At 38.0% G+C, this 27,495-nt stretch overlaps 1 protein-coding gene across 6 annotated transcripts in view; it reads right to left on the bottom strand.

Moving 5' to 3' along the window:
- CDC27 (cell division cycle 27) overlaps nt 1–27,495 on the bottom strand; it is a 118,074-nt gene that overhangs the window by 74,752 nt on the left and 15,827 nt on the right. The window contains exon 1 of one of the 6 annotated variants that reach the window (XM_074260965.1): nt 13,446–13,627. The exons of 4 other annotated variants lie outside the window; for them this stretch is intronic. In XM_074260965.1, coding sequence (XP_074117066.1) covers nt 13,446–13,472 — 27 coding nt within the window. In that variant the 5' untranslated portion in view covers nt 13,473–13,627. Of the gene's footprint in view, nt 1–13,445; nt 13,628–27,495 lie in introns of those variants that run through there. One more of the 6 variants, XM_074260963.1, reaches the window with a different exon arrangement.

Genomic DNA, 27,495 nt, shown 5'->3' with positions numbered 1-27,495 from the left:
CACAGTGGCCAACAAAATTATGTGATGATCAACTCTGACAGACTTGGTTCTTTTCAACAATGAAGTGATTCAGGCCAATTCCAATGAACTTGTGATGGAGACAACCATTTGCAACCAGAAAAGAAGACTATGGGCATTGAATGTGGATCACAACATAACTGTTAGGATTCTTACAAAATGCTAAGTCCACTGGCATGGCTTCAGCATTGTTTTTTTTTCCCCCGGAGGCTGGGGTTAAGTGACTTGCACAGGGTCACACAGCTAGGAAGTGTTAAGTATCTGAGATCAAATTTGAACTGGGGTCCTCCTGAATTCAAGGCTGGTGCTCTATCCACTGCACCACCTAGCTGCCCCGTCACTGCAATGGAATGGAGCCAATAATTATCTAATTTAGCATGGTACTTAACAGTTCTCTAGTTCAGTAATATACTTAGTAGAATTCCAGGGGCAGCTAGGTGGCGCAGTGGATAGAGCACTAGTCTTGAATTCAGGAGGACCAGAGTTCAAATCTGATCTCAGACACTTAACACTTCCTAGCTGTGTGACCCTGGGCAAGTCACTTAACCCCAGCCTCAAAAAAAAAAGGAATTCCACAAGATTCACACCTTTAAGAGAGCATACTTTTAAGGAGCTCCCACAAGCCCACTTTCTGGGAGGAAAGAGTCAAGAGTCATTCCAACTTCCACCTTTGTGCTGGCTGAAGACTTTGGACAAGAGCTCCCGGGAACCAAGAAGAGAGGTCTCTATTAAAGCTAACTGGGCCCAAGGAAGGAGAAAATAAAGGATTGGACTTTAACTCCTGGATGCATTTGAGGTGATTATTGAAACTGAACTGAAAGGAAGGCTGCTCCCAGAAGCCCTCCAAGAGATCTGCTCCAAAAGAACCAAAGAACCAAAAGAACAATTATAATTTAAAGAAGAGAACATTACACATAACATTTGCACCTTTTCTGTTGTTTGCTTGCTTTGTTCTTTCTCATTTTTTTTTTGATCTGAGTTTTCTTGTGCAGCATGATACATAGAAATATGTATAGAAGAACTGCACATGTTTAACAAATATTGGGTTGCGTGCTTTCTAGAGGGGAATGGGGGAAAGGAAGGAGAAAAACTTAGAACACAGGGTTTTACAAAGATGAATATTGAAAACTATCTTTGCATTTTGAAAATTAAAAGCTATTTTAAAAGATCTTTAAAAAAATTAAAAAAAAGTTTTTATTCATATATATATATATATATATATGTATATATATATTTAAATCAGTTCCCTATATATTTTGGATATTCAACCTTTGTTAGAAAACATTTTTTGCACAGAATTTCCTCCCCAGTGAACTGTTTCCCTTCTAATTTTTACATTAGATTAGTTTTAAAGATCTGTTAAGTACAAAAACTTTTAAATTTTAATATAATTAAAACTTTTTATCTTGTGTGATTTTCTCTATCACTTATTTAGCCATTTTTTTCTATCATACCTATTAGCTTATTCTTTCTATTATACATAATCCAAAGAGTAATTTTTTCCACATTTCTCAAGTTCGTTTACAATGATCTTTTCTTTTTTTTTTCTTTTTCTTCTTCTCCCCCCCCCCCCAATATGTGTGTGTAAAACCAAATTTCTTGTTGCCCAGTAAGAATTGGATTCCGAAGGTATAAATAATCTGTATAGAAATACAATAGTGCAAACATTTTACACTCAATTCCCAGTGTTCCTTCTCTGGGTGTAGCTGTTTCTGTCCATCATTGATCAATTGTGACTGAATTGGATCTTCTTTATGTTGAAGATATCCACTTCAATCAGAATATGTCTTCATACAGTATCGTTGTTGAGGTGTATAGTGATCTCCTGGTTCTGCTTATTTTTATTTCACTCAGCTTCAGTTAATGTAATTCTCTCCAAGCCTCTCTGTATTCATCCTGCTGGTCATTTCTTACAGAGCAATAATATTCCATAACATTCATATATCATAATTTACCCAACCATTCTCCAATTGATGGGCATCCATTCACTTTCCAATTTCTAGCCACTACAAAAAGAGCTGCCACAAACATTTTGGCACATACAGGTTCCTTTCCCTTCTTTAGTATTTCCTTGGGATATAAGCCCAGTAGTAGCACTGCTGGGTCAAAGGGTATGCACAGTTTGATAACTTTTTGGGCATAATTCCAGATTGCTCTCCAGAATGGCTGGATCCTTTCACAACTCCACCAACAATGCATCAGTGTCCCAATTCTCCCACACCCCCCCCCCCCAACATTCATCATTATTATTTTCTGTCATCTTAGCCAATCTTACGATGATCTTTTCTATGTAGAAATTATGTTTGGTATTTTGTTTGGAATTATGCTTGGTATATGGAAATGTTGGTCTAAGCATGATTTCTGCCAAATTGGTATTCAGTTTTCCCATCCTTTTTTTGTCAAGTCCTTCTTCCAGTAACTAGGATCTTTGGGTTTATCAAACATTATAGTACTGTTTATTTCATGTTCTACTGATCAACCTAATTTTTTTTTTTTTAAACTAGTACCAAAACGTTTAATAGTTTTTGCTCTGCAGTACATTTTGAGATCTGGCACTGAGAGTTTCCATTTTTTTTCACTTTTTCATTATTACTTTTGATATTTCCTGACCTTTTGTTCTTCTGTGTGAATTTTTATTATATTTATCCTAGATCTATAAAGTGTATTCACTTTTGGGAGCTTGCTAAAATAATAAACAAGTAAATTAATTCAGGTAGTATTTTTGTTTTTATTGCATCAATTCTAACCATGAATAATTAATGTTTTTTCAATTATTTATTTCTGCAAAGAATTTTAATTTATAGTTATTAGATCTATATAGTCTGTGAGCAAATTGTCAAGTTTTTATTTATTATGAATGGAAATTCTCTTTCTAGTTCTTCTCACTGGGTTTTGTTGATTATTTATAGGAATGTTGATGAAATTTATGTGACTTATAACCTGCAAGTTTAATGAAGTTACTGTTTCAATACTCTTTAGGGTTCCCAAAGTATACCATACTTCATTTGTAAGAAGTGATAATTTTTTAAAAAATCTATGCTTCTTCCCTTAATTTATTTGTCTTATTACTATAGATAATTTGTCTACTATATTTAGGTATTAAGTAGTATTTATGAAAACAGGAATTTACCTGTTCTTACAAAACAAAAAAAACTTACCTGGCCTTCCATCCATTTCTTCAAGCTTCTTATATATCTTTTCTTGATTCTCAAATTCCTGAAAAATGCTGACTATTCTTATTTCCTACATTTCTTCCCTACTTACTCATTTACTTCTCTGTTCTCTCTCTCTCTCTCTCTCTCTCTCTCTCTCTCTCTCTCTCTCTCTCTCTCTCTCTCTCTCTCTCTCTCTCTCTCTCTCTCTCTGTTTCTCTCTCTCTCTCTGTCTCTCTCTCTTTCTCCCTAGGCTGGGGTTAAGTGACTTGCCCAGGGTCACACAGCTAGGAAGTGTTAAGTGTCTGAAACCAAATTTGAACTCGGGTCCTCCTGAATTCAGGGCTGGTGCTCTATCCACTGAGCCACTTAGCTGCCCCACTCATTTACTTCTCAACCATTTGCAATCTGGTTTCCATACTCAATTCTTAAATGAAACCTCTTAATGACTTTAATTCTGTTGGTCTTTTCTCAGTCTTCATCTTCGTTGATTTTTCAGCAGTTTAAACTATTGAATATCCTGACTTCTTAGGATGCTTTCTTCTCTCCGGGTTTTCATGACATTGTTCTCTTGGATTTCCTCTCTCTTATATGATTGTCCTTTTCAATCTAATCTGTTGGATTATCATCTATATTATGCTCCCCAAGTATGAGCAGCCCTCAAAGCTCTACACTAAGCCTTCTTTTTTTCCTTCTCTAAACTCTCTCATGTAGTAATCATATCAGTTCTCATGGACTTAATTATCATTACTATGTAGATAACTTCTAGATGTCTATTTCCTGAATTCTAGTTTAGCACCACTAACTGCCGTTTCAGGAATAAAATTGTCTTTTCCTGTTCCAGTTTTTTAAAACTTTGCAATTTTTGGCCAGCATACTTCTCTATTTTTGTCAAGTATACCACTACCCAAATTCAAAGTTGATATTATCCTAAACTCCTTGCTCTTCCTCGCCTCATATATACAATTAGTTTTCAAGTGTTGTCAATTCCACCTCAGTAACACCTTTCATATCTAGAACTCTCTTCCCATACACATAACTACCATTCTGTTTTAAGTCCTTATTACATCTTATCTGGATTCTTGAAATAGACCCAACTGATCTGTCTGCCTGCCTCAAGTCTTTCCCTTTTCCAGGCTGTCTTCCACAATGATGCCAAATTGTTATTTCTATGACAGAGGTCTAACCAAGTTATTCTCCTGTTAAATTAATGTAAGCTCTCATTTTCCTTTAGAGTCAGTGTTAATTTGTCTGGTGAGCATTTAAAGCCTTTCCCAACATAGCCAGCTTTATTACATAACATTCTCTTTCACATATACTATGGTCTAACTAAATCAGCCTTCTTGCTATTCTTCAAATGAGATCCTCATCTCTTTTCATGTTTTTTTATAAGCTACTACTGCCACTTCCTCCTACTCCAGAGCCTAGGATGTTATTTCCTTCTCTCATCCCTATCTCCAAAAACCTCTTGTCTTCTTTAAGTTTAGCTCAAGAGCCCCCTTCCAGAAAACCTTTCCCAACTCTTTTCTCCTCAGCTACTAGCACTTCTCCCCAATAAAACGTTCTGTATTTATGTGCTTATATCTGTACAAGATGTGTCTTCCAGTAGAACATAAGCTTCATGATAGCTTAAGAGACTTCAATTTGTGCCTTTATTTACAAATGCTACCCTTATCAAGTTCCTAGCATATAAAATAAACTCATGAAATATGCTTGTTGACAGAATGACAGTGGACAAAAATCTAGACTGAAAATGAGACCTAGATTCTAGCTCCAGGTCTGCCATTCTTTGTATGATGTTGAAGTTGTTTAATCTCTTTCAACTTTGATATCCTTACCGATAATATTCTATGATTAAACAAACGTGAAAACTCTGAGGATTTTAATAGTCTAACTTTCAGCACTCCAATTGGCTTATTAGAGCATTATAGTAAGCTAGTATATTATTACCTTCCAATTCATTGTGCACACCACTACTTTCCTTCTCTAGCCCTCAGTCTCACGCAAGAATCTAAAATGACTTTCTATTACTAGACTAAGTCAAAACTTAATGCTCTCCTAGCTTTCAAATATCCCTTTAAACAAGAATATGTTGTACAACTGACTCTCACCTTTTACTCCATCCCCACATTTATCTTTATGCTTAATCATACTATTATATGTGCTAGAAATATGCAATTCATTCTTTTCAACCTAGCCAAATCTTACCTATTTTTAAATGCCTAATGAAAATTCTACCTTCCCTATTAAATGAGAAAATATTTGTAAAACACTTAACATGATGCCTGACACATAATAGGCACTGCAAAAATATATGTCCCCATCCATTCTCCTAATAAACCCTTCCTGATTAGAACCCTTAAAGAGTAGAATAATTAGAAATTAGAGATCATCCAGCCCAATGATTTTTAAAGTGGGGAATTATATATGACCCAGTAAATAGAACCAATTGGAAGGCAAGTGCTGATCACTAAACTTGTTTCTAACACAACCACATAATTCCCTTAATTCACTTCTGCTAGCCCTACTATTTCAGGTGTAGGCCCTTGAGGGTGTTTCTTTACCTAAACTGACAAAGGTACCTGTGCAAGGACAATTTTTCTACCATGAGTATATCCACACTTTACCTATCCAGATTACTATGGCTATGGTAGATGGCTCCAGAAGATTCTGTATTCTGAAGCAGTGGCTGTGGACTAAGAGCCTTAGCCTCACTTTTTGTTTCTAAGAGGACAGAGTTAGATCCTACAGATTGGGATCCCAAACCCACTCATCTTCCAAACTTCCCTACATCTGTTGAGGGAACCCCTATCTATCCTTCTAGTCAACCAGCTTTGAAAACTTAGACTCATTCCTCCTCACTCTCAAGCATACCACACATCAAATCAATGGCCAAATCTGTCACATCCTCTCCTTTCATTTCTTTACTCATACTTAATATCCCTATTCGGGACTGGATGATAACAATTGGTCTCCCTGCTTCAAGTAGCTCTCACACTCCATCTTCTAGGGAGGTAACAAACTGATCTTCCCCAAGCACAGGTCAAGTCACTGTTCAACTTAATGAACTACTTATTGCCTCCCAAACATTCGCATTTGGGATTGCCTATGGAAGTTATAAAGTGCTACTCTGTCTTGCTAACCATCATCCTACAAACCTGGCATCTATTCTATATAATGGATCTGAATTAAAGGCCCTTCCCACTTTGAAGGTCAGTCTTAGGCAGCACTGAGAGGAGATACATATTTCAAGAAGCAGAGGCTTCAGAAAAACCAAGGCATTAGTGGGGCCCCTCATTAGGATCTGGCCTGGATATAAGTAGGGGATGTACAGAACTATTGATTTTCTTAACCAACCACCACTCCCCCTTAGGTAGCAATTGATTCTTTTCCCCTGGCCTCCTTGTAACTCTGCCACATAAAAACAAATTTTGAGATTCAGGGGAAAAAAAATTATTTTGTCATGATAGGGAGAGAAATGCAATACAGTATAGTAAAGACCTGGTCTCAAATGTAGGAATCATGGATTCAAGTCTTACTTTTACAATTCCTGGCTTTTGGACTCAGGGAAAGTCACTTTAACCTCTCAGTGTAATAGGCAAATATTTGTAAGATTATAAAATTGTAGAGAAGGTGCCAATCTACACTGATAGAAGAAGTTCTTCACTGGGCTCCCTATACCAATGAATCCCTAATAAGATCACAAACTGTGTTCCATAGTGAACCCCTCAAAGTTGCTCTAGATTTTGCTAACATACTATTGACTAATGGGAAGGTGTACAGAAAAAATAAAAGATATAAAACCTCTAAAGTGAATTAAGTAGTTTCCTCACTGGTTACATTGAAACTAGATTTCTTTTCTCTACCTAAATGAGGACTATGATTGACCTTTCACTTAGTGGAGAAAAATCAGTCTCTTTGTCTAGACACTGCTATTTTTCTCTTGCTCTGAAATCCAGATTTTACTTATCAATCTGATTTTCCTTCCCCCCATTTCTTAGCTCCATCTTCCAAACCACCCTTCTTTCTTCCTCCTTCTCTACCCATTAGCTTGGGGAAGGGAAAAAAGAACTCAGTTGTCCCTAAAGTTTAGCATGGCCTCTATATTGCTTTTGGATTATAGGATGAGTTGCTGTAGAAATTGTAACATTTCAGTTCAGTAACAGATCAATATTTATTTCAAAAATAGTCCTGTATTGGATAGAATACCAAATTTGAAGTCGGGCGGTCCTGAATTCAAATTTGATCTCAGACACTTACTTTCTGGCTGTGTGACCCTGGGCAAGTCACTTAATCCTAATTACCTCAGCAAAAAAACAAAAACAAAAACAAAACCTCATCCAAATATTAGCCCCTCACCTTATCTACAGCAAACCAATACCTCTTCTTCCTTCTGTGGTGTACAAAACAGGAATCAACAACTTGACACCAAAACTTTAAGGCAGAGCAATCTTGCCTTCATCCAAGGTATGAAATTTTAGAGGGTGCCAACAGCACAACTGAGTTCAACATCTAGTTAGCATGACCAATTAATTACAATAGAAAGCTATCAGAAGGTGGGTGGCCATAGCCCAAGTGACTTCTTATCCAGCCTCCCAGCTTATTACTTCCCCATCCCTTCCATTCCTGATGACCTCCATGACAGCATTTAATAACATTTTGTCTCACTGCCTTGAGTACAAATGTATTTAGTTTACAGGTCTACTTTATACCCTACTTCTGAAAAGTGACTATAATGTCTGGACTAACTCTCTGGAAGACCTCGGGATCAGCCCGAGTCCTTGGCCTTAGAGGAGAAGTGAAGGAAGCAGGAGGGTCCACTACAAAGCTGGTCAAAAATGGAGTCCGGAGTGTCTGTATCTGAGACTCCCTTAAATACCCCAGTACAATTACATCACTACACACACTAAGCACCTGAAACCATTATAGCACCATAAGCACCATGTTGTCCTTAATTTAAGTATACCTTTTCAGAGTCCCAGTCACCTGTAGGGCGATGATCCTTGGTCTAGGTAGTCAATGAGATAAATCTAGAGAGCAATCTAACCTAAGAGTTTACTAGTAATTTGCCCTTTTAAATCCCTTTCCAAGGGAGGGGAAGAAAAAAAAAAAAAGAAAAAACAAACAAACAAACAAACCAACCAACCAGTAAACCATATATCACTAAACTTCCAGAAATTTTTTAGGCCAGGATATCCTGAAAGATTTTCTCTCTTTCATAGTTCTTACCCAGAAAAATAAATGCATGGTATATTGAGATCAACAGTTCCCCTGTGAATTCTCAGTTTGTGACATAAAAAGAAGCTTTACTAAAAAATAAAATAAATAAAATGAGAGATTCTTGAAAGACCACCTTTGACTTCAAAGACAGACAGGTATGGAAACGTTTCTATTCCATGTAAAGAGCCTACTCCCATAAGAACTATCTTCTCTAACTTTCCCTATGAGCAGGAAAGTCTCTAGTTTCACACCCAGATTCACAATCCATGTGATTTTTTAGGTGAAGTAAGGTCACTACAACCTCTAGGTTTCATCTTTGTCATGAAGAGAAGGGAAATACTTTCCAAGTCCATGTAATTTCAAGTATCGTTTTTTCTCTCTAATCTCTCAAATTGGTAAAGAAAGAAGGAAAGATGACAATAGTCCCTATGGCCTAGTATAAATAAATACTATATTATTGGCATACAAGTGCTTTCATTTGGAATGGTTTCTTTTTTTCTGCTATATCAATGGAGCAAATGAATGTATACAGAAGCTTTTTACTCTTCTTTCTCCCTTCACTCCCCCTTGCAAGGAAAGGAGAAAGTGCACGCCTTGACTGGAGAAGAAAGATATTAGAGGTAGCATGGTGGTAATGGAGAGAGGGCCAACCTGAGGAGTTAGGCTGAACAGGTTTCAAGAGTTCCCTAGAACATAAAAGCTATGTGATCACAGGCAAATCACTAAACTTTTCAGGTCAGCTATTCAGTGATGGTTTTGGAGAGAGGATTTCTACCCTGATGAAATTGCAGATCCCAACAAAAAGAGACTAATTTTTGGAGGCAGTGCACCAAAGATACATGGGAAAGCAGAGGACCCTGGAGGATTGCCCACAATGCTGAAAAGAGGAAGGCAAGCATACTATTAATGTGGCTAGCTGTCTGGCCAGGGCCTTAACTTTCCTGAACTGTCCAATTCAATATACCAAATATTTATTAAGCACTTTGTACAAAGCACTGTGCTAAGTTCTGGGGATAAAGATAAAATTAATTTGGGAAGTCCCTGCCCTAAAGGAGTTTCTATTCTACTGGGGAGAGATATATAAACAGACACATGGCGAATACATAGATATGTATATTAATGAGATGATAATTTGAGGAGGAAGGAGAATATTAATGACAGGGTTTTCAGGAAAAAGCTCCTTTGAGGTGGCCTTTGAATTGAACCTCTTGAGGGAAACTAGGGAGTTTAAGAGATAGAGGTCAGGGCAAAATGAATTCCAGGGATGGGGGAAAGAGGAAAGAGACAGCCTGTGCCTGAATGAATGAAAGGGACAGAAGGCCAAATTCAGGAACACAAAGCAAGCCAGTTTTGCTGGAACACTGACTATGTGAAGGGAAGTGATGTGCAATAAGCCTGGAAAAGTTAAGCTGTAGTCTGAGTAGAGCTTTAAATACCAAAACAGGAGTTGCTTTTTTATTCTAGAAGCAATTGGGAACCACCAAAGGCACTCAAGCAAAGGGAAATGATACAGACTTCTTTTTTTAGAACATTATTTCAATAAATATGTAAAGGATGAATTCAACAATCGAGAGACTGGAAGTTGAAAACCAGAAAAGAAAGCTGTTACACTGTCCAAGCAACAGACAATCAGGACCTGAAACATGAGTGAAAAAAAGGAAATAAATGAAAGAGATGTTTTGAAGGAAGAATTGACAAAACTTGACAATTGACTGAATGAGTGGTAGAGGAAGGGGAACAGTGAAGGATGACTGAAACGAGGTAAATGGAAAGATTCAAGAGAAGGGAAAATTTGTGGGAAGAACCAGTTTGGTGGGGAGCCAATGAGTTCCACTTGACACACTCTGGTTTTAAGTTGTATATGAAGCATCCAGTTAGAGATATCCATAGGTAGAGCTGGATATACGGGCTAGAATCATCTGTAAGAGATAAAGCCATAGGAGCAATGAGATATGAGACAATGTAAAGAGAAAGGGAAGTCCAGAACAAAAAGGACACTCATGTTTAGAGTTTGAAAAAGAAAAGTGATTAGTAAAGATGATTGAAGACAGTGTGGTGGGAGAACCAGCAAAAAACAGTGTCATGGAAAGCCTGAAGGAAAAAGATTATCCAGCATGATGGAAGTTAAATGCTTCAGAGAAGTTCAGAATGGTGAGGACAAAGAAAAAACCATTAAATTTAGAAATTATTTTGTAAAGAGCTGAACAGTGGGAATGGAAACCAAGGAGTTGAGAAAATCAAGGTGACTTTTACTAGGTGTTTAGTAGAACAAAAGTAGAGGATGAATAACCTGCGAGTATAATAAAACTAATTAAAAGATTTGATTTGTTAATTTTTAAGGATGATAGGATCAAGTTTTTTTTTTTTTTTTTTTTTAAAGATAGGGAAGAGCAGGGTACATTTGAAGGTACTGAGGATGGATCTAGCAGCTAAAGGAGATCATGAAAATTACAGAGACAGGATGATTGTGGAGAATAACTACAGACAGGCCCCTATTCCTTCTCAAGGATAACCCTTCTATTTGTATTGGATCAAGTATGGAACAAAGAAGGAAAATAGGGAAAATGCTGGGATATGCTATGTAAAAGAGGAGAGAATAAGGGAGCTCATGATAGGTAGCCTCATTTGTTTCAGTGACATATGAAGTCACATCCTCTGTTGCAGAGGGCAGAAGTGGGGTAAAGAGATAAAGTTAGCTTGGAGAGAAGAGATCTGTAACAGACTGTGGGGAGTGGGACAGCAAGTTAATCAGAAAATTATAAAAAGCTTCTGTAATAGCAGTAAAGAGTCAATTGGGATTACATAGGAAATTTGTAGTGGGCCTACTCAATACTCCAAATATATCTTTATCTTTGCAGACAATACCCCTAATGTAGGTATTTATCTTTTTGCTATGCTACTAGAAATTCCTCTTTCCTGCTCTAGTCCCAGTTCAGGACCTGAACCAATCTCTAGCATCATCCCATTTTCACTGTTTTTCCTTGGGAGTTGCCAAAAGATGTCTGCTCCATCCAATGTTCTGACTGTGCCATATAATTAAAGTTTGGTGGTGGACTCATATTGCTCTATAGGTTAAACCCTGGAAAAAAACCTCACCTGGACAAAGACCCCTGAAGGAAAGGGAAATGATGTATATTTTTTAACCATATGAATTTAATACCCTACTGGACCCTAAGGTTTAGAAAGGACTGAAGTGCATCATTGATAAAAATATTTGGATGAAGAGGAAGGAAAACGAGCATGTATCATCCAGGGATTTTTGACCACAAATTTCCTCTTTTTTATTATAACATCTGATGCTCTTTACAGAGTTTGTAATTATTAATTAATGGCTGGACTTCTGTGATGGTACAAGCCAATCAATTTAGGGGAAAAAGTAATAGTTAAGAATAATAAAAGCTAATATTTATATATTACCTAGTATGTACCGCCAGGAGCCTAGCATTTAAAAATATTATCTTATTTGAGCCTCACTCTCGGAGCTAGATTCTGAAAAACAAACAAACAAACAAACAAAAAAAACCCCATCTTTTGAGGCTAAAGATGCAAATTATAATTTAGTATCAGCATAAAATGTCTTGGAGGAAATTAATTTGAAATGCAAATGAAGCAACAGAAGCAACCATATACTGACTAAAATGAGAAGGGGCAGAGGGAACTACCAATTTTACATAAGCCCCACAAAGACAGAGCTTCTAATTTAAGTTTGCTAACAAGAGGAAATATCTTTGGGTTTTTCACTTTTTACACTAAAATATCATGTATATGTGTATAATCTTAAATTAGAGCCCTGCATTCTACTGACTCAAACACTAATGGCTCTGAAACTAACAAATAGGGATAACATTATTTAAATGTTTGCTGCTGGATTCTTAAGGTGGTAGGAACAGGTTCATTAATGGTAATATACAGTACTTCTCAAAACCCTGAAGTCTTTCCTGGCCATCACCATCATCATTGGCTTTAAACCCTCAGAGAAATCCACGACAAAAGTCCACTTATTTGGCAAAACCTAGAACCTCCAATCCTCAAACCAGGTTCCTCACCAAAGCACAAAGGATTCAGTTCCTTCAGAAAGCACAGCAAAAAATGACTTGGCATTGCATCACAGCCTTAAAATCCAATAGGGTTTTCCCTGTTCCATCCCAATAGAACAGAATGATTGTACACCTGATTTGGTAATTAACAGTGAAGATTTCAGACTGATTAAAAAAAAAAAAAAAAAAAAAAAAAAAAAAAAAAGGATGGGAAAGACATTCGAATTTTCTAGTTTTTAAAATTTCACTTTGATGTAGGTGCAAAAAGAAAAAAATAACCTGTATCATTATCTGTGGTAGAAAGCCATGGCAGTGCTACCATCCCCACCCTGCCCTGCCCTACTCTACCGTGGCTGTGAGGCAAGTGTGTGTATCTTATACCTGAGCCCGGCCAGGCTAAGCCACATGTCCATTTCACCCAGAAATCAGAAAGCAACAGGGGCTTGGGGAGGGCCAAGTCACCCACAGACCAAGTGATCGTTTAAAACACCATCACGCTCCCTGCCTCCCCCCACCCCAGCCCCAAATCTGCAACCGCGCCAAAATAGAAAAAAAAAAAACCCAGCAAACCATTCCCCAAACTTGCGGGCTCCTGGGGGACGCCAAGCCAGCCGGGTACTAATCCTCCCCCTCCGTACAGACACGACCCGACCCTCTCGCCCGCAGTTCTCCGGCACCTTCTCTCCCTCCTTCTTCAGTGGCGTACACGAGGCGTACCTCTCCCCTCGGGGGCCCCCGGGGACTGACAGGAGGAGCGGACAGGGGAGCGCCAGGGACCCCGTCCTCGCCAAAGGACTCCCGGGGGCGTGGGCCCAGGATCCGGCGGCCTAAAGGCCGTACCGGCCCGGTCCGCATTAGAGGAGGAGGAGCAACGTCCCGGGGCCTAGGCCGCGCCAGGCCCTGCCCGAGCCCGAGCCGCAGCCCGCCCGGGGCCGAGCGTGGCCTCCCCGCCGCCGCTGCCGCCGCCGCCGCCGCCGCCGCCGCTGCCTTGGGCTGAGGGGGGCGAGGTCCTCGTTACCTGGACGGGTTCCTGCAGCACCGTCATTCTCAAGGCTCAGGCCCGCTCTCCGTCGCGCCTCAGGCCCCCCCGTAGCGGCTCCGGCCCGGCCCAGCCCCGGCTCATTTAAACTCAGCAGCGACCGTTACCGGGGGATGGGGGAGGCCGAACGGCTGCCGAGTACACCCGAGTGCAGTACGGAAACCGCCGAAGTTAGGGCTGGCCGGAAATGCCCGAGCTCGGCCGGAAAAACACGAAGTCTGGCGAAGGGGCAGAGCGTTGCCGGAAATGCTTGAAGATTAGCCAAAGAAAAACCGAGCCTGGTTCAGAGAGAGGAAGCTCACGCTCCTTTAGGGCTCGGTTACCCGCGCACGCCTTGGCCAATCAGTTACAAGCAGGCTAACCGGGACGTCGCGGGACCGCCGGCCTGGCTGCGCTGTAGCGGCGCCTACCGAGTTTAATCAATTTAGCTCTCCTTGGGGGACTCGGACCTTTCATCTCGTTGGAAGCTGCGCCAGTGGCTCAGGAAAGCGTTTGCTTGTGCTCCGCTCGAGTGTGTCAAGGGGTCAGTGCTGGACTCCGGGGAGCCCAATTCCAACGCCCCTTGTGACCAGTATGACTTCCATCAAATCGTCTAAACTTCCTGACCTTCGGTGTTTTCTTCTGTTAAAATAAGGGGAGCGGTCTCTTCCAGTCTCTTCCAGTTCTAAATCCGTGAACCACTGAAGCGCTCACCGTGTACAAGCGCGGCTTAGTCCTTGGGCATTTCCACACACTGAGTCCGGTCTTTTAGGTGTAATAGAATCTAACAAGCGTTTCTGAAGCACTTAGGTGTGCAAACATGGCGCGGTCCTCCTACACTAGGCCTTTAAATTTAATTCAATTTTAACAAGGCCCACTCTGGCTTATTATAAATCACCTACTACGTGCTTGGAAGAGAAAACAGACAAAAAAGAAAAAAAATATCCTGTCTTTAAGAAGTTTACATTTTACTTGGAGAGGAGGAAGAGGATATTACGTTTTAGAAAAATATGTAGGAGATAATTTGAGAAAGAACCCCCCAAAAGAGAGGAAGCAGCAAAAGCTTCCTTTTTTTTTTTTTTTTTTTTTTTTTAAGTTCACTCTAGGTTTTCAGGCCTTGGGGTATCATTAGGTGCTAACCAAACTTACAAGAAGCAGATTTCACTTCTAGAACGCCAAATGATTAATTTTCACCGGGAGATCTATCTGGCTAGGTAGGCAACTCCAGACAGTCTCCGGATTATATAGCTCTGAGCGCCGTTCGTAAGCGTGAGAGCAAAAGGAATTGGACTTCCTTAAAGATATTTTCATCAAGCTAAGGTGGTCTGATAAACTGTTCTTAGCTCTAGGGGCAGATGTATTTGAGTAAGGGGTTTCTAGTGGTTTCTAGTCTTGAAAATCAGAACAGTCTCTTAGAAACACACTGAAACATTTTTACTTTTTTTTTTTTTTTTGCTTTCTCTGCCTGGAATGCCCCTCCCACTTCACCTCAGGCTCTTAGAACCCCTGCAATCAATGAAAGAAAATGAACATGCCCTTCAGAATAATGCACTAGTATCACTTTAAAACTTGAACAGCTAGAAAGTCACCGAGCTGAACGTCATTTTAAGAATCTTATTGCAATCCAAAATCTTGATTCTCCAACGAATCAAATTGCATCATGAAATGAAACCAAAACTCAACTTCCTTGCAAGTAGAAGAAGCTGTAATTGCAGCTGGTGGCAGAATTCACGGCTGAAAGTGAATGCTTCAGACATTGTGGAAGCAAATTTGGAAGCAAGAGTGAATGAAGTCATGGCAGGTTTTCACATTTTGACCAATAAGCTAAACGAGAATTATCAGATGCTGACTCTGGGAGGTGGCTCTGAACGAGAGACAGTTTGGACCCCTTCTCTGATGGAGTTGTGTTTAGTGTACTGCTGCCACGCAAAAGTTGGAAAAAGAGCTTTAATTTTTCAGGAGGAGAGACACTCCCTCCGTTCCCTGGTTCTGATTTTGGCTCTCCCATACCCCTTTATTTCATGGATGAAATTGTTGCAGCCTCCTTTGATTTTAAAAATGTGTCCATTGTGGCACTTTACATATATGAACAAATGGAAAAATTCCCAATTTATAATCATTTCACATAGAAATCACATGTTGGAGATTGCTGATTGACTTATTGAAATTTACAAAACCCACAACAACATGAAAAGTGTGGTAATGAAACCCAAAGTCATATTATTCAAAGGACTGTGTTGAATCACAGTGGTCTGTGATGACCAACGTGTTTTATTTATTGATCTATGGTTTTTGTGCTCTTCCAGTTGTGTAAATATATTTTCATAAACTTTCATATATCTGAAAAAAATACCTGGTTTTACTCAAGTCTCAGCTCAAGCACCATCTTCTGTGTGCCAGAAGCCTATTGCCTCCTCCTATTTACTCTGAGGTCATCGACTTTGTCTACTTTCTCTATATCTAGCTGTCTAAGTGCTCTATGCATAGAGCTTTGCATTGGAGTCATTGGTTGTTTATTGTCCTTCTTGAAGAGGACCAAAATGACATCACTATGTGAGAGTTGAATTACAGGATGTCCAACTGTGGTTGATCATTCCAGTGTGAGCTCAGAATGCTCTGCCACAGGTCTGACACAAATAGTCTCTATGAACATTTGGGATGAGCTCTTAGGAAGAGATGAGTCCAAATCCAAGCTCGGCACTGGCTTGTGAGTTGGGCAAGTCATTTAACCTCTGTCTAAATTTTCTCACCTGCAAAATAAGGATAGTTATAAGCCCTTCCTCTTAGAGTTATTGTGAGGATCAAATGAGATAGTATTTGAAAATAATTTTGCAAAATAAAATATTTAAATGTATTTTGCTTCTTCCATTAGAATAGACTAATTTTAGTTGTTTTTTTTTTTTTTTGGTTGTTTTCTCAATGCTTAATATGGTATTCAGCATATAGTAATTGCTTCCTAAATGTTTATTGATTTATCAATAGATTATGTCACCTGACACCTTATTTATGACAACTTTTCCTTGGGCACGTTACATTAGATAGATCATCACTCATCTTAGTTACATGAGAGGCAGCATAGTATAATGAAAAGATACCTGGTTTTGAATCTCAGCTTTGATACTTACTAATTATATGACCATGTACTAGTCATGTCAATTCTCCAAGCATGAGTTGCTTCATCTATAAAATATCTATAATACTTACCTTTTAGGAAGAGATGTGAGGATCAAATGATTTAAAACACTTTGCAAACCTTCAAACACAATATGGACATTAGTTATAGTTTATATATATATATATATATATATATATATATATATATATATATATATATATATATATGTATATATACATATATATATAGTTATAGCTATAACACACATGCTATATCTATATGTAACGTGTATCATATATTGTTTTACCTATAAATAGCATATATTATATCTACATGAGTGTTAGGATTACTAAGTGAGAACTGAGGTTGTCTGGATGGTGACAAGGTGAGAATTCAGGTTTTCTGGACAATTACAAGGTGAGAACTCAGGTTGACTTGATAGAGGGGGCAAGCTCATTGGCTGGGGTGGTTCTTCCCAGAAGCCCTTGCATTATCCCACGCCCATTCTCTGGGAGGATAAAAAGAGACAGCACTGGGCGCAGAGGGCAGATCGGCCTGGAGAAGGATAAGAGCTGGAGGAGATTCAGAGCCAGGATTCAAGAGAGAAGACTCTGAATTGCATCAGGTTTGACGGGGCTCTCTGCAGGAAGGGAAGTCACTTCTTTGGACAAGAGTTAACAGCAACTGCCTGGAGACAACGGTTCACTACAGGAAGAAGAATCTGTCGGAAAGATTTGAGTAGAAGACACAACAGATCTCTTCCCAGAGAGCGATCCAGCAGCTTCTAGAGACGACAGCTCACTACAATTGGCGCCCAACGTGGGGCAAGGACTTTTACTTATCCTGACAAGAGGAGCTAGACCAGACCTTCGCAATTTGGCGCCCGAACAGGGACAGACACAGTCTTGATTCCAGTGGAAAAGCTTCTGATCTAGATCTCAGTCTCTCTGACCCAGAACCGTGAGTAACGAGGAAACTTTGTTAAAGATTAAGTGAGCGTGCTAATAGATAAATAAGGAACTTAACTTGTTAAGGGCTAAACCAGGAATCTCTTATAGCTGAAATGGGGCAGATGTTAGCTATATTCAATCCCTGGACCTCAGCCGACTCATCCCCAGCCCCAGAAGCAACCTCAGCTCCACCCCCATTCAGGAGTGGTACTATAGAGAGTATAATCAACATAATTGAGGAGCAGAGTTTACTTGTAACCTGGGTACAGATTGCTAAACTCTTGGCTGCATTAAGACGCACATCCCCTTGGTTCTTAGAGGAAGAAAAGATAGATGTAGATAAATGGAAGCTAGTGGGATATGAAATGAAAGAATTTCAAGCAAAAAATGGGCCTCGTTCAATTTCTGCAGAAGTATTTTATATCTACAACATAGTTCAATTAGCCTTAAACTATCAAGCAAGTTGTAGGAGAAGGAAAAGTTCTAAAAATGAACAGAGGAGGAAGTGTGAGGAAAAAAGGAAAGATCAAGATCTTGCCCTAGAGCAAGAGGATTTAAATGAGGAATTATGGTATGATTCTCTTGAAGAAGCTTCAACCCTGCCTAGAGAACAGATTATTGACAGGCCCACATCAACCCCACCTTCAGAGATGGAGGAAGAAAGAGGGGAAGAGGCAGAAACACAAACAGAATTGCCTGTGAAGAAGCCTAAGCCTATGACAAGATTAGAAAAAGCATTGGTTAAAGCTAAGAGAGAAGGACAGGATATAAGTGATTTTATACATGCATATCCTGTGATTGAAAATATTGATTCTGTAGGTCATAAAATGAGAAGATATGCACCTTTAGATTTGAATAAAATTAAGGATTTGAAAAAAGGTTGTACCCTTTATGGGACTACATCAGCTTATGTCAAAATGTTACTAGATGGTTTGTCTTATGAAGTCCTAACCCCGAATGATTGGAAATCCATAGCAAGGATATGCCTGGAACCTGGAGAAAATTTATTATGGCTTGCGGAATTTCATGAATTATGTAAAATTCAAGTCAGATGCTCCTTTAGAGAAGATCATAAGACGCTGTGCTACAGTGGGAACAAATGCTTTTTACACCCAGACAATGATGAATGTGGAAAGACAGGGTCCCTCCTGGCAAAGGCCTTCTAGAGAAACTCGGCGATGTTTTCAATGTGGAAAAATTGGGCATCTAAGAGCTCAGTGTAGATTTGGAGATACAGTGAAAAGACAGGGTGAGAGAAGACCTAAAACCCCATGTCCAAAATGCAACAGAGGACTCCATTGGGCATCAGAGTGTAGAATAATTCAGGGAAATGGGATGAGGGGCCCAGGTTCAGGGCCCCAGGCAAAAAAGACTTGGGGCATGATGGCAGCTGATGTTACACCCAAAGAACCTTTAGAAGGCCAGGACTCTGATTTAATCAATCAGCAGAGAAGCAATCACATGGCAGAAAGGGATTACTTGATAAGTCAGTCAAAAGGCAATCAGATTGCAAAAATGGATTACACTTGGGGAGAATACCGGTCTTTTAAACCAACAGGGCTGTGCCCAGTGCAAACAACTCCAATGTAATTGTCAGATGATGAGAAGAGATTTAGAAAGTGGTAAATAGAAGGAAATTAGATAGGTTAACTGCCTGGGAGAGAGGGTTTGCTTGTATTTTTTCAGCAGGAGAAGGAATCAGATGGGTGACAACGAGTCATGTTCGCCTTGTCCATCAGAGAGAGACAGAAAAAGAGAAAGACCTCAAAATAAAGGAGAAGATCTAAGAAACATCTGACACTGAAAGAGCATGGATAATAAGAAAACTGTTAAAGAACTTTAAAAACCAGCAGGAATCATTGGACTTCCTCACACAAGATGAGACTAATGGACAATGGACTTATGGACATTTATAAATTTTCAATTTATGATTATGTTACATACTTCTAGCATGTGTTATGTTACTATGTTACTATATGCTTATGTAATTTATGTAATTATCTGTAATACTTCCCATATTGATGGATTTATGTTTCAAGGTCATTTATGTAATTATCTGTAATACTTCCCATATTGATGGATTTATGTTTCAAGGTCATGACTGTCCTATGTTCTAAATCAAAAGAAAGGGGGAGATGTTAGGATTACTAAGTGAGAACTGAGGTTGTCTGGATGGTGACAAGGTGAGAATTCAGGTTTTCTGGACAATTACAAGGTGAGAACTCAGGTTGACTTGATAGAGGGGGCAAGCTCATTGGCTGGGGTGGTTCTTCCCAGAAGCCCTTGCATTATCCCACGCCCATTCTCTGGGAGGATAAAAAGAGACAGCACTGGGCGCAGAGGGCAGATCGGCCTGGAGAAGGATAAGAGCTGGAGGAGATTCAGAGCCAGGATTCAAGAGAGAAGACTCTGAATTGCATCAGGTTTGACGGGGCTCTCTGCAGGAAGGGAAGTCACTTCTTTGGACAAGAGTTAACAGCAACTGCCTGGAGACAACGGTTCACTACAGGAAGAAGAATCTGTCGGAAAGATTTGAGTAGAAGACACAACAGATCTCTTCCCAGAGAGCGATCCAGCAGCTTCTAGAGACGACAGCTCACTACAATTGGCGCCCAACGTGGGGCAAGGACTTTTACTTATCCTGACAAGAGGAGCTAGACCAGACCTTCGCACATGAGTTATATAAATTATATCTTATATTTGTATAAGAATTACATATAGTCTCCTTGGTAAAATTGGGAATATACCCTGGATTCTTTGATGGAAGCATAGGAGATACTCCTTACAAATCACTTCCTCTGTAGATGGTTAAACTTATGAATCATTTGGTATTGATTTTTCTAGATTTCAACCTCAAAGGGTGATATAATATCTTGTGAAGTTTTGGGGATATACCTTGTTTGGTTCTTTTACTAACCCATGCATTAGTTAGATACATACAAGATACATATAAATTATAGTTGTGTGAAAAAGGACATTGTGAGAAAAATGCATTTGTACATGCATATTACTGAACTATTGTAATAACATTCTTTCTGCCTCAGATCTCTCCTTATTCTAAAATATCCTCTATGCTGTTGCCAAGGTGATTTTTCTAAAGCACGGATCTGACCACATCAGTCCCTTAGCTTAGTGAACTCCAGTAGTTCCCTATTACCTCCAGGATCAAACATAGTCCTCTGCCTGATATTTAAAGCTTTTCCAAATTAAATCCTTTCAAATTCAGCATAGTATCTTGTACATAATAGGTACTTAATAAATGCAAATTTTATCATCTTGACTTTATCATCTGTTTTCTTCTGACCTTTTTAGTCTTAGTATATTTTACTGGCCTTCTGGAATTATTGCTGCTTCTCATACACAAAAATCTCTTATCTCTTTGTCATTGCATTTGCAAAAGACTTTCCTGATCCTCTTTGTTTATAGTGTCTCCCCCTTCTTAGATTACCTTTTACCTACTCTATGTCTTTTTTTTACATATCATCTTCTTCATATGACTCCAGTGTTTAATACACTGTTCAGTATATAGTAAGTGCTTATTTTTTCACTGATTGATTAGGACATGAAAGTAGCTGGGAATGCTGAGAAGCAGTATGATCCGGTACTCAGTGCTAGAAATGGAACCAGGACAATCTAGGCTCAAATTCTCCTTTTTTTTTTTTTTTTTTTTTTCCTGAGGCGGGGGTTAAGTGACTTGCCCAGGGTCACACAGCTAGGAAGTGTTAAGTGTTTGAGACCAGATTTGAACTTGGGTCCTCCTGAATTTAGGGCTGGTGCTCTATCTACTGCACCACCTAGCTGCCCCCTCAAATGCTCCTTCTTACATTTACTAGCCATGTGTGACCATATGTGTGTGTCTGTGTGTGTGCATGTTGTGTTTGATGTGTGTGTATCACATATATAATTGGGAGCAAACTTTTTGACATTAATAAGTCTTAATTTCTTCATTTAAAATAATGCCTTTGGTACCCATCCATATAAGCTTGTTAGGAGGCTCAAATAACATTGTGTATATAAAACATTTAGCACACTTTTGAGTGTTATATAGATTCCAGTTATTATGGGCACCCTATTCAATTAGTTCACTATTATATATATTGTGGACAGATACCATATATAGAAAGTAAATTGAAATCCAACACCCTATACCAAGATAAGGTCGAAATGGGTTCATGATTTAGAGAATAAAGAGTGATGTTATAAACAAAGTAGAGGAACAAAGGAAACTACTCATCTCTGTGGAGCAGGAAAGAATTTATGGCCAAAGAAGAACTAGAGTATATTATAAAATGCAAAATAGATAATATTTATTATATTAAATTAAAAACTCTTTATATAAACAAAACCAATGAAGGAACTAGAAAACTGGAAAAAGATTTACATCTAAAGGTTCTGATAAAGACCTCATTTCTAAAATATATTGAGAATGGACTTAAATTTATAAGAATAACAACCGTTCTCCAATTAATAAATGGTCAAAGGATATGAACAATTTTCAGATGAAGAAATTAAAACCATTTTTAGTCATATGAAAGAATGCTCTAAATCACTATTGATCAGAGAAATGCAAATTAAGACAACTCTGAGGTACCATTACATTCCTTTCAGATTGACTAAGATGATAGGAAAAGATAAAGATAAATGTTGGAGGGGATGTGAGAAAACTGGGACACTAATACTAATCCAAGCATTCTGAAGAATAATATGGAACTCTGTACACACCCTTTGATCCAGCAGTATCTCTACTGGGTCTGTATGCCAAAGAGGGCATAAAAAAGGGGAAAGGACTCATATGTGCAAAAATTTTCATAGCAGTCCTTTTTATAGTGTCAGGAGCTGGAAACTAAGTAGATGCCCATTGGTTGAAAAATGGCTGAATAAGTTATAGTATATGAATGTTATAGACTATTATTGTTCTATAAGAAACAATTAGTAGGATGATTTCAGAAAGGCTTGGAGAGATGTACACGAACTGATGCTAATCGAAATGAACCAAGAGAACCAAGAGAGCTTTGTATATAGCAACAAAAAGATTATGCAATGATCAGTTCTGATGGATGTGGCTCTTTTCAACTGTGAGGTGATTCAGGCTACTTCTAATGGACTTGTGATGGAGAGAGAGAGGACTATTGGGGACTAAGTATGGATTACAACATAGTATTTTCATCTTTTTTTGTTGTTCTTGTTTGTTTTATCCTCACTTTTTTCCTTTTTGATCTGATTTTTCTTATGCAGTGTGATAAATGTGGAAATATTTATAGAATGATTACACATGCTTAATATATAATTGGATTGCTAATTATCTAAGGGAGGGGATGGGGGGAATGGAGGGAGAAAAATTTGGAACACAAGGTTTTGCAAGGGTGAATGTTAAAACTATCTTCCCATATATTTTTATAATAAAAAGCTATTTAAAACAAAAAAATGAAAATGAATTGGACCCAGAATTGAATAAGATAAGGCTACCTAGAATTGTATTTGGAAAATTATACTGGGATTTCAAAGATATCAAGTGGCTTACTGCTTTTTTCACACCAATTTTCTCCTATAGATATTAGATGACTACTAATCATGAACCATTATGATCTCAAAATAAATAGATCCACTTGTGGATCCTTAATTTTAGCATCCTAGCTACATTCTTTTTTTTTTTTTTTTTTTTTTTTTTTTTTTTTTAAGATAAGATTTTTTTTAATTAAAGCTTTTTATTTACAAAATATATGCATGGGTAATTTTTCAACATTGACCCTTGCAAAGTCTTCTTTTCCAAATTATCCCTTCTTTCTCCCCACCCCCTTCCCTAGATGGCAGGTAGTCCAATACATGTTAAGTATGTTAAAATATATGTTATATCCTACACACATACACACACATTTATACAATTATCTTGGTGCACTAGAAAAATCGGATCAAGAAGGAAAAAAAAACTGGTTAAGAAAACAAAATGCAAGCAAACAACAACAGAAAGAGTAAAAATGCTATATTGTAGTCCAGATTCAATTCCCACAGTCCACTCTCTTCATCATTGAACAATTGGAATTGGTTTGAATCATCTTATTGTTAAGAGAGCTATTTCCATTAGAATTGATCATAGTAGTCTTGTTGCCATGTACACTGATCTCCTGATGCTGCTCATTTCACTTAGCATCAGTTCATGCAGGCCTCTCTGAAATCATCCTACTGGTTGTTTCTTACAGAACAATAATATTCCATAACATTCATATGCCACAATTTATTCAGCCACTCTCCAATTGATGGGTAATCACTCAGTTTCCAGTTTCTTGCCACTACGAAAAGGGCTGCCACAAACATTGTTGCACATGAGGGTCCCTTTCCCCCCTTTAAGATCTCTTTGGGATATAAGCCCAGTGGAAACATTGCTGGGTCAAAGGGTATGCACAGTTTGATAACTTTTTGAGCAGTTCCAAATTTTAGCTTCATTCTTTAATCTCTCCTCACAGAGTTTTTGGCTTTGTCAAATATTCAACTCAGATACTTGTTCCTACTGAATCAGAGACCCCTCAGACTTGATGGAATGAAACCTATGAGTGGATTATGATTATGCATTGTTGTATTTAAAATAAAATAGGATAGATTAAAGGTGATAGGGCAAATGAGGTAGCACTGTGTATTAAAAAAAGATTGACCCATATGGGAAAATCCAGGAAACAGAAGAAAGAAATATGAAAGTATTTGGATCAAAGGAAGGAGAAAGAAGAAACAGAAGTGATTTTATATATATATATTTATATACTAAAGACCACCTGGACAAAAAAGAGTAAATTAGGTAGTTTGGGATATAGATCATAAATCTAAAAAGAGACATTATATAGTAGTGATAAGAGATGAATTATCCAGATACATGCTGAGTCTTGCCTCTTACTCTCACTCTGTCTCTCTCTCTCTCCTTCTTTCTCTCCCTTCTTTTCTTCCTCCCTCCCTCCCTTCTTTCCTCCTTCCTCTTTCTCTCTCTCTCTCTCTCTCTCTCTCTCTCTCTCTCTCTCTCTCTCTCTCTCTCTCTCTCTCTCTCTCTCTCTCTCTTCTTGTCTCCTTTCTACTTTACTTTGATGATAAATTCATTTTTTGAAAGATAAAACAGACAACATGGGGAAATTCTCTTTTGGATGAGTCTCACCAATAGTGATTACTGGGGTGGAAATGGTAGAAACCCTGGAGAAAGGCGGCAATTCCATCCTAAAATTTGTAATTTTAAAAAAGGAGATGAACTCTGAATTTGGGAAGGAAATGGGAAGAGTAAATTGAAAACCATACAAAGGAAGGATGGATAGAATCTTATGGATTAAAATGCTTCAGAAGAAGTCAGTATAAGAGATGTGGGAGATACTTAAGAATGAAATTCTAAAGACATAAGAAGGAATGATTCCAGTGAGAAAGAAAAAATGAGATTTGTCTGAATGTAGCCATCATTGTCATCAATGTAGCCACAGACGAAACTCACTAATTAATTTATCAGGCCTCACCCTCCAGATTCTTTTAAAGCCCCATTCACAGTAGACAAACTTCTCTCACTGCTATTTCCATTGTTTTCCAAGTCCATAGCCAAGAGGGCATGTAGTCTAACTTCCTGCCTAATTCAGGAATCCTTCTTGGTTCTTCTGTTGACAAGGATTTCTTTGCCTACATTATTGGACAGATCTAATTGTAAGAAATTTCTTTATTGTATTAAGCTGAAATTGGTTTTATATTTACTGGTACTAGGTCAGCCCTCCAAAGTTACACAGAAGACTTTAGCTTAACATTGTCAAAAGAATATTGAACCCAAAGTCAAAAGATTTGTGTTCTAATTATGACTCTAATATTTAGTAGTTTTTTGATTATAGACAAATGATTTCTCCTTTCTAAGTTTCCATTTTCTCATCTTAGAAATGAGGACAATAATATCTGTACTTCCTGCTTCACAAATTTATGAAGGTAAAGAAGGTTTAAACCTTAAAGCACTATATGAGTTTGATTTATTACTATCTCTACTACTACTACTATTACTACTACAATGAGGTTAGTATAACATCTCTGTAGACCTTCAGTTTTGTAGAAAGTCCAATACCTCTTCTCTTCCAAGCTTTCTTTTTTGAGCTTCCCAAATATTTGAGCTAGCTCTGGCAATGCATCTATTAACCTTATTATCTATATATATATATCCCTAGAAAGTATACTGCCAAGACAAGTGAATTCTCTAAGTTTCTCCATTTGCTGTGACTGATAGTTGCACTTATGGATGGTGGGATACTGGCTGAAAGAAAAACCTCTGTTTTCTTGGTATTAATTATCAGGTCAAAATGAACACAAGTGGCAGTTTATGACAATTCATACTCTATTGCATCTCAGTCTCAGAGGTTACATTGAATGCATAATAATCTAAGAACAAAAAGTCACACATTTAGTTTTGGTTTATAACCTTTTCAAGTTAAACAATACAGAGCCTTTGTGCTGAAATCATTGTTGTATGCCTGTGAAATCTAGACAGTCTGGGAAATTAAATCACTTTCATTTGATTTGTTTTAGGAAGATTCTAAAGATCATTTAGCAAGATAAAGTAATGGACAATGAGATTCTTTCTTGAGCCAAACATTCAAATTCTACTTCAGAGAGGCAATTCCAATGGGCTGACCACATTTTTTTGAATGTTGAATGTATATTTGCCTAAAAGACAATTTTATGGAGCACTCACACAAAGTAAGCCAGCACATAGGGGCCAAAAGAAATGAAACAAGAACATTTTCAGTGTCTCTGAAGAATGTTAGTATAGATAGTGAGATATGAGACAATAGCACAGGACTGCCCAGTTTGGTGTGCCCACATCAAAGAAGCTATGAGCAAAGCAGAATTGCAGAATAGCTTAAAAAACAAACAAAATAAAACATGAAATGAACAAATTTAGAGACATTTCATTCTCTTATGAACTATTTGTGCCCAAACTGTGGTAAAACCTTCTGAATTCATATTGGTTTAAGCAGTCATGATTGACCCTAACACTGTGATGTCATTTTGTTCTTCTTCAATTATGAAGGATAACAAACTACCAAAACTACAACTACTACTGTACCACCATTGCCCCCCCAACTAATTATTATTATTAATAGCAATAATCTCTCTTCTACATTACAAAACCTTCAACTATTTGAAGGTAGCTATGACGTGTCTCAGTTTTCCCTTTTACAGGCTAACAATATCTACTTTCTTCAAATGTTCCTTGTAAAGAAGTAAGAAATATTTCCCAGGTTAGGGAAGAAATTATTACCATCAACAGGTAGAGAGGATCATGGAAAGCACAATAGATAGTTTTGATTATGTGAAATGAAAAAGGTTTTATACAAACAAGACCAATATAACCAAAATTAGAAGAAAAACTGGAAACTGGGAAAATTTTATAACAAATTTCTCTAATAAAGGCCTTACTTCTCAAATATATAGGAACTGAATCAACTTTATTAAAAAAAGCTATTCAACTGATAAATGATCAAGGGATAGACAGTTTTCAGAAGAAGAAATCAAAGCTATCTGTAGTTACATGAATAAATGCATTGGTTAGAAAAATGCACATTTAAATAACTCAGAAGTTATACGTCACATTGATCAGATTGACTAACATTACAGAAAAGGAAAATGACAAATGTTGGAAGGGATGTGGAAAAATAAAAATATTAATGCATCATTGATGGAGTTGTGAACTAGTCCAATCATTCTAGACAGCAATTTGGACCTATGCCCAAATGTCTATAAATGATGCATACCCTTTAACTTAGCATTCCTACTTTTATGTCTGTATTGCAAAGAAATCAAAGCAAAGAGGAAAGGACCCATATGTCAAAAATATTTCTAGCAACTCTTTTTGTGGTGGCAAGGAATTGGAAAATGAGTGGATGCCATCAACTGGGGAATGACTAAGCAAATTATAGTAAATGATTGTGATGGAATAACTGTGCAATAAGGAATGCTAAATAGATGGTGTCAGAAAAATCTGGGA

Source organism: Sminthopsis crassicaudata, chromosome 4, assembly GCF_048593235.1.
Source record: "Sminthopsis crassicaudata isolate SCR6 chromosome 4, ASM4859323v1, whole genome shotgun sequence".
NCBI classification, from domain to species: domain Eukaryota; kingdom Metazoa; phylum Chordata; class Mammalia; order Dasyuromorphia; family Dasyuridae; genus Sminthopsis; species Sminthopsis crassicaudata.
The sequence above is the reverse complement of the archived record's forward strand: the minus strand, read 5'-3'. Positions and strand labels throughout refer to the sequence as shown.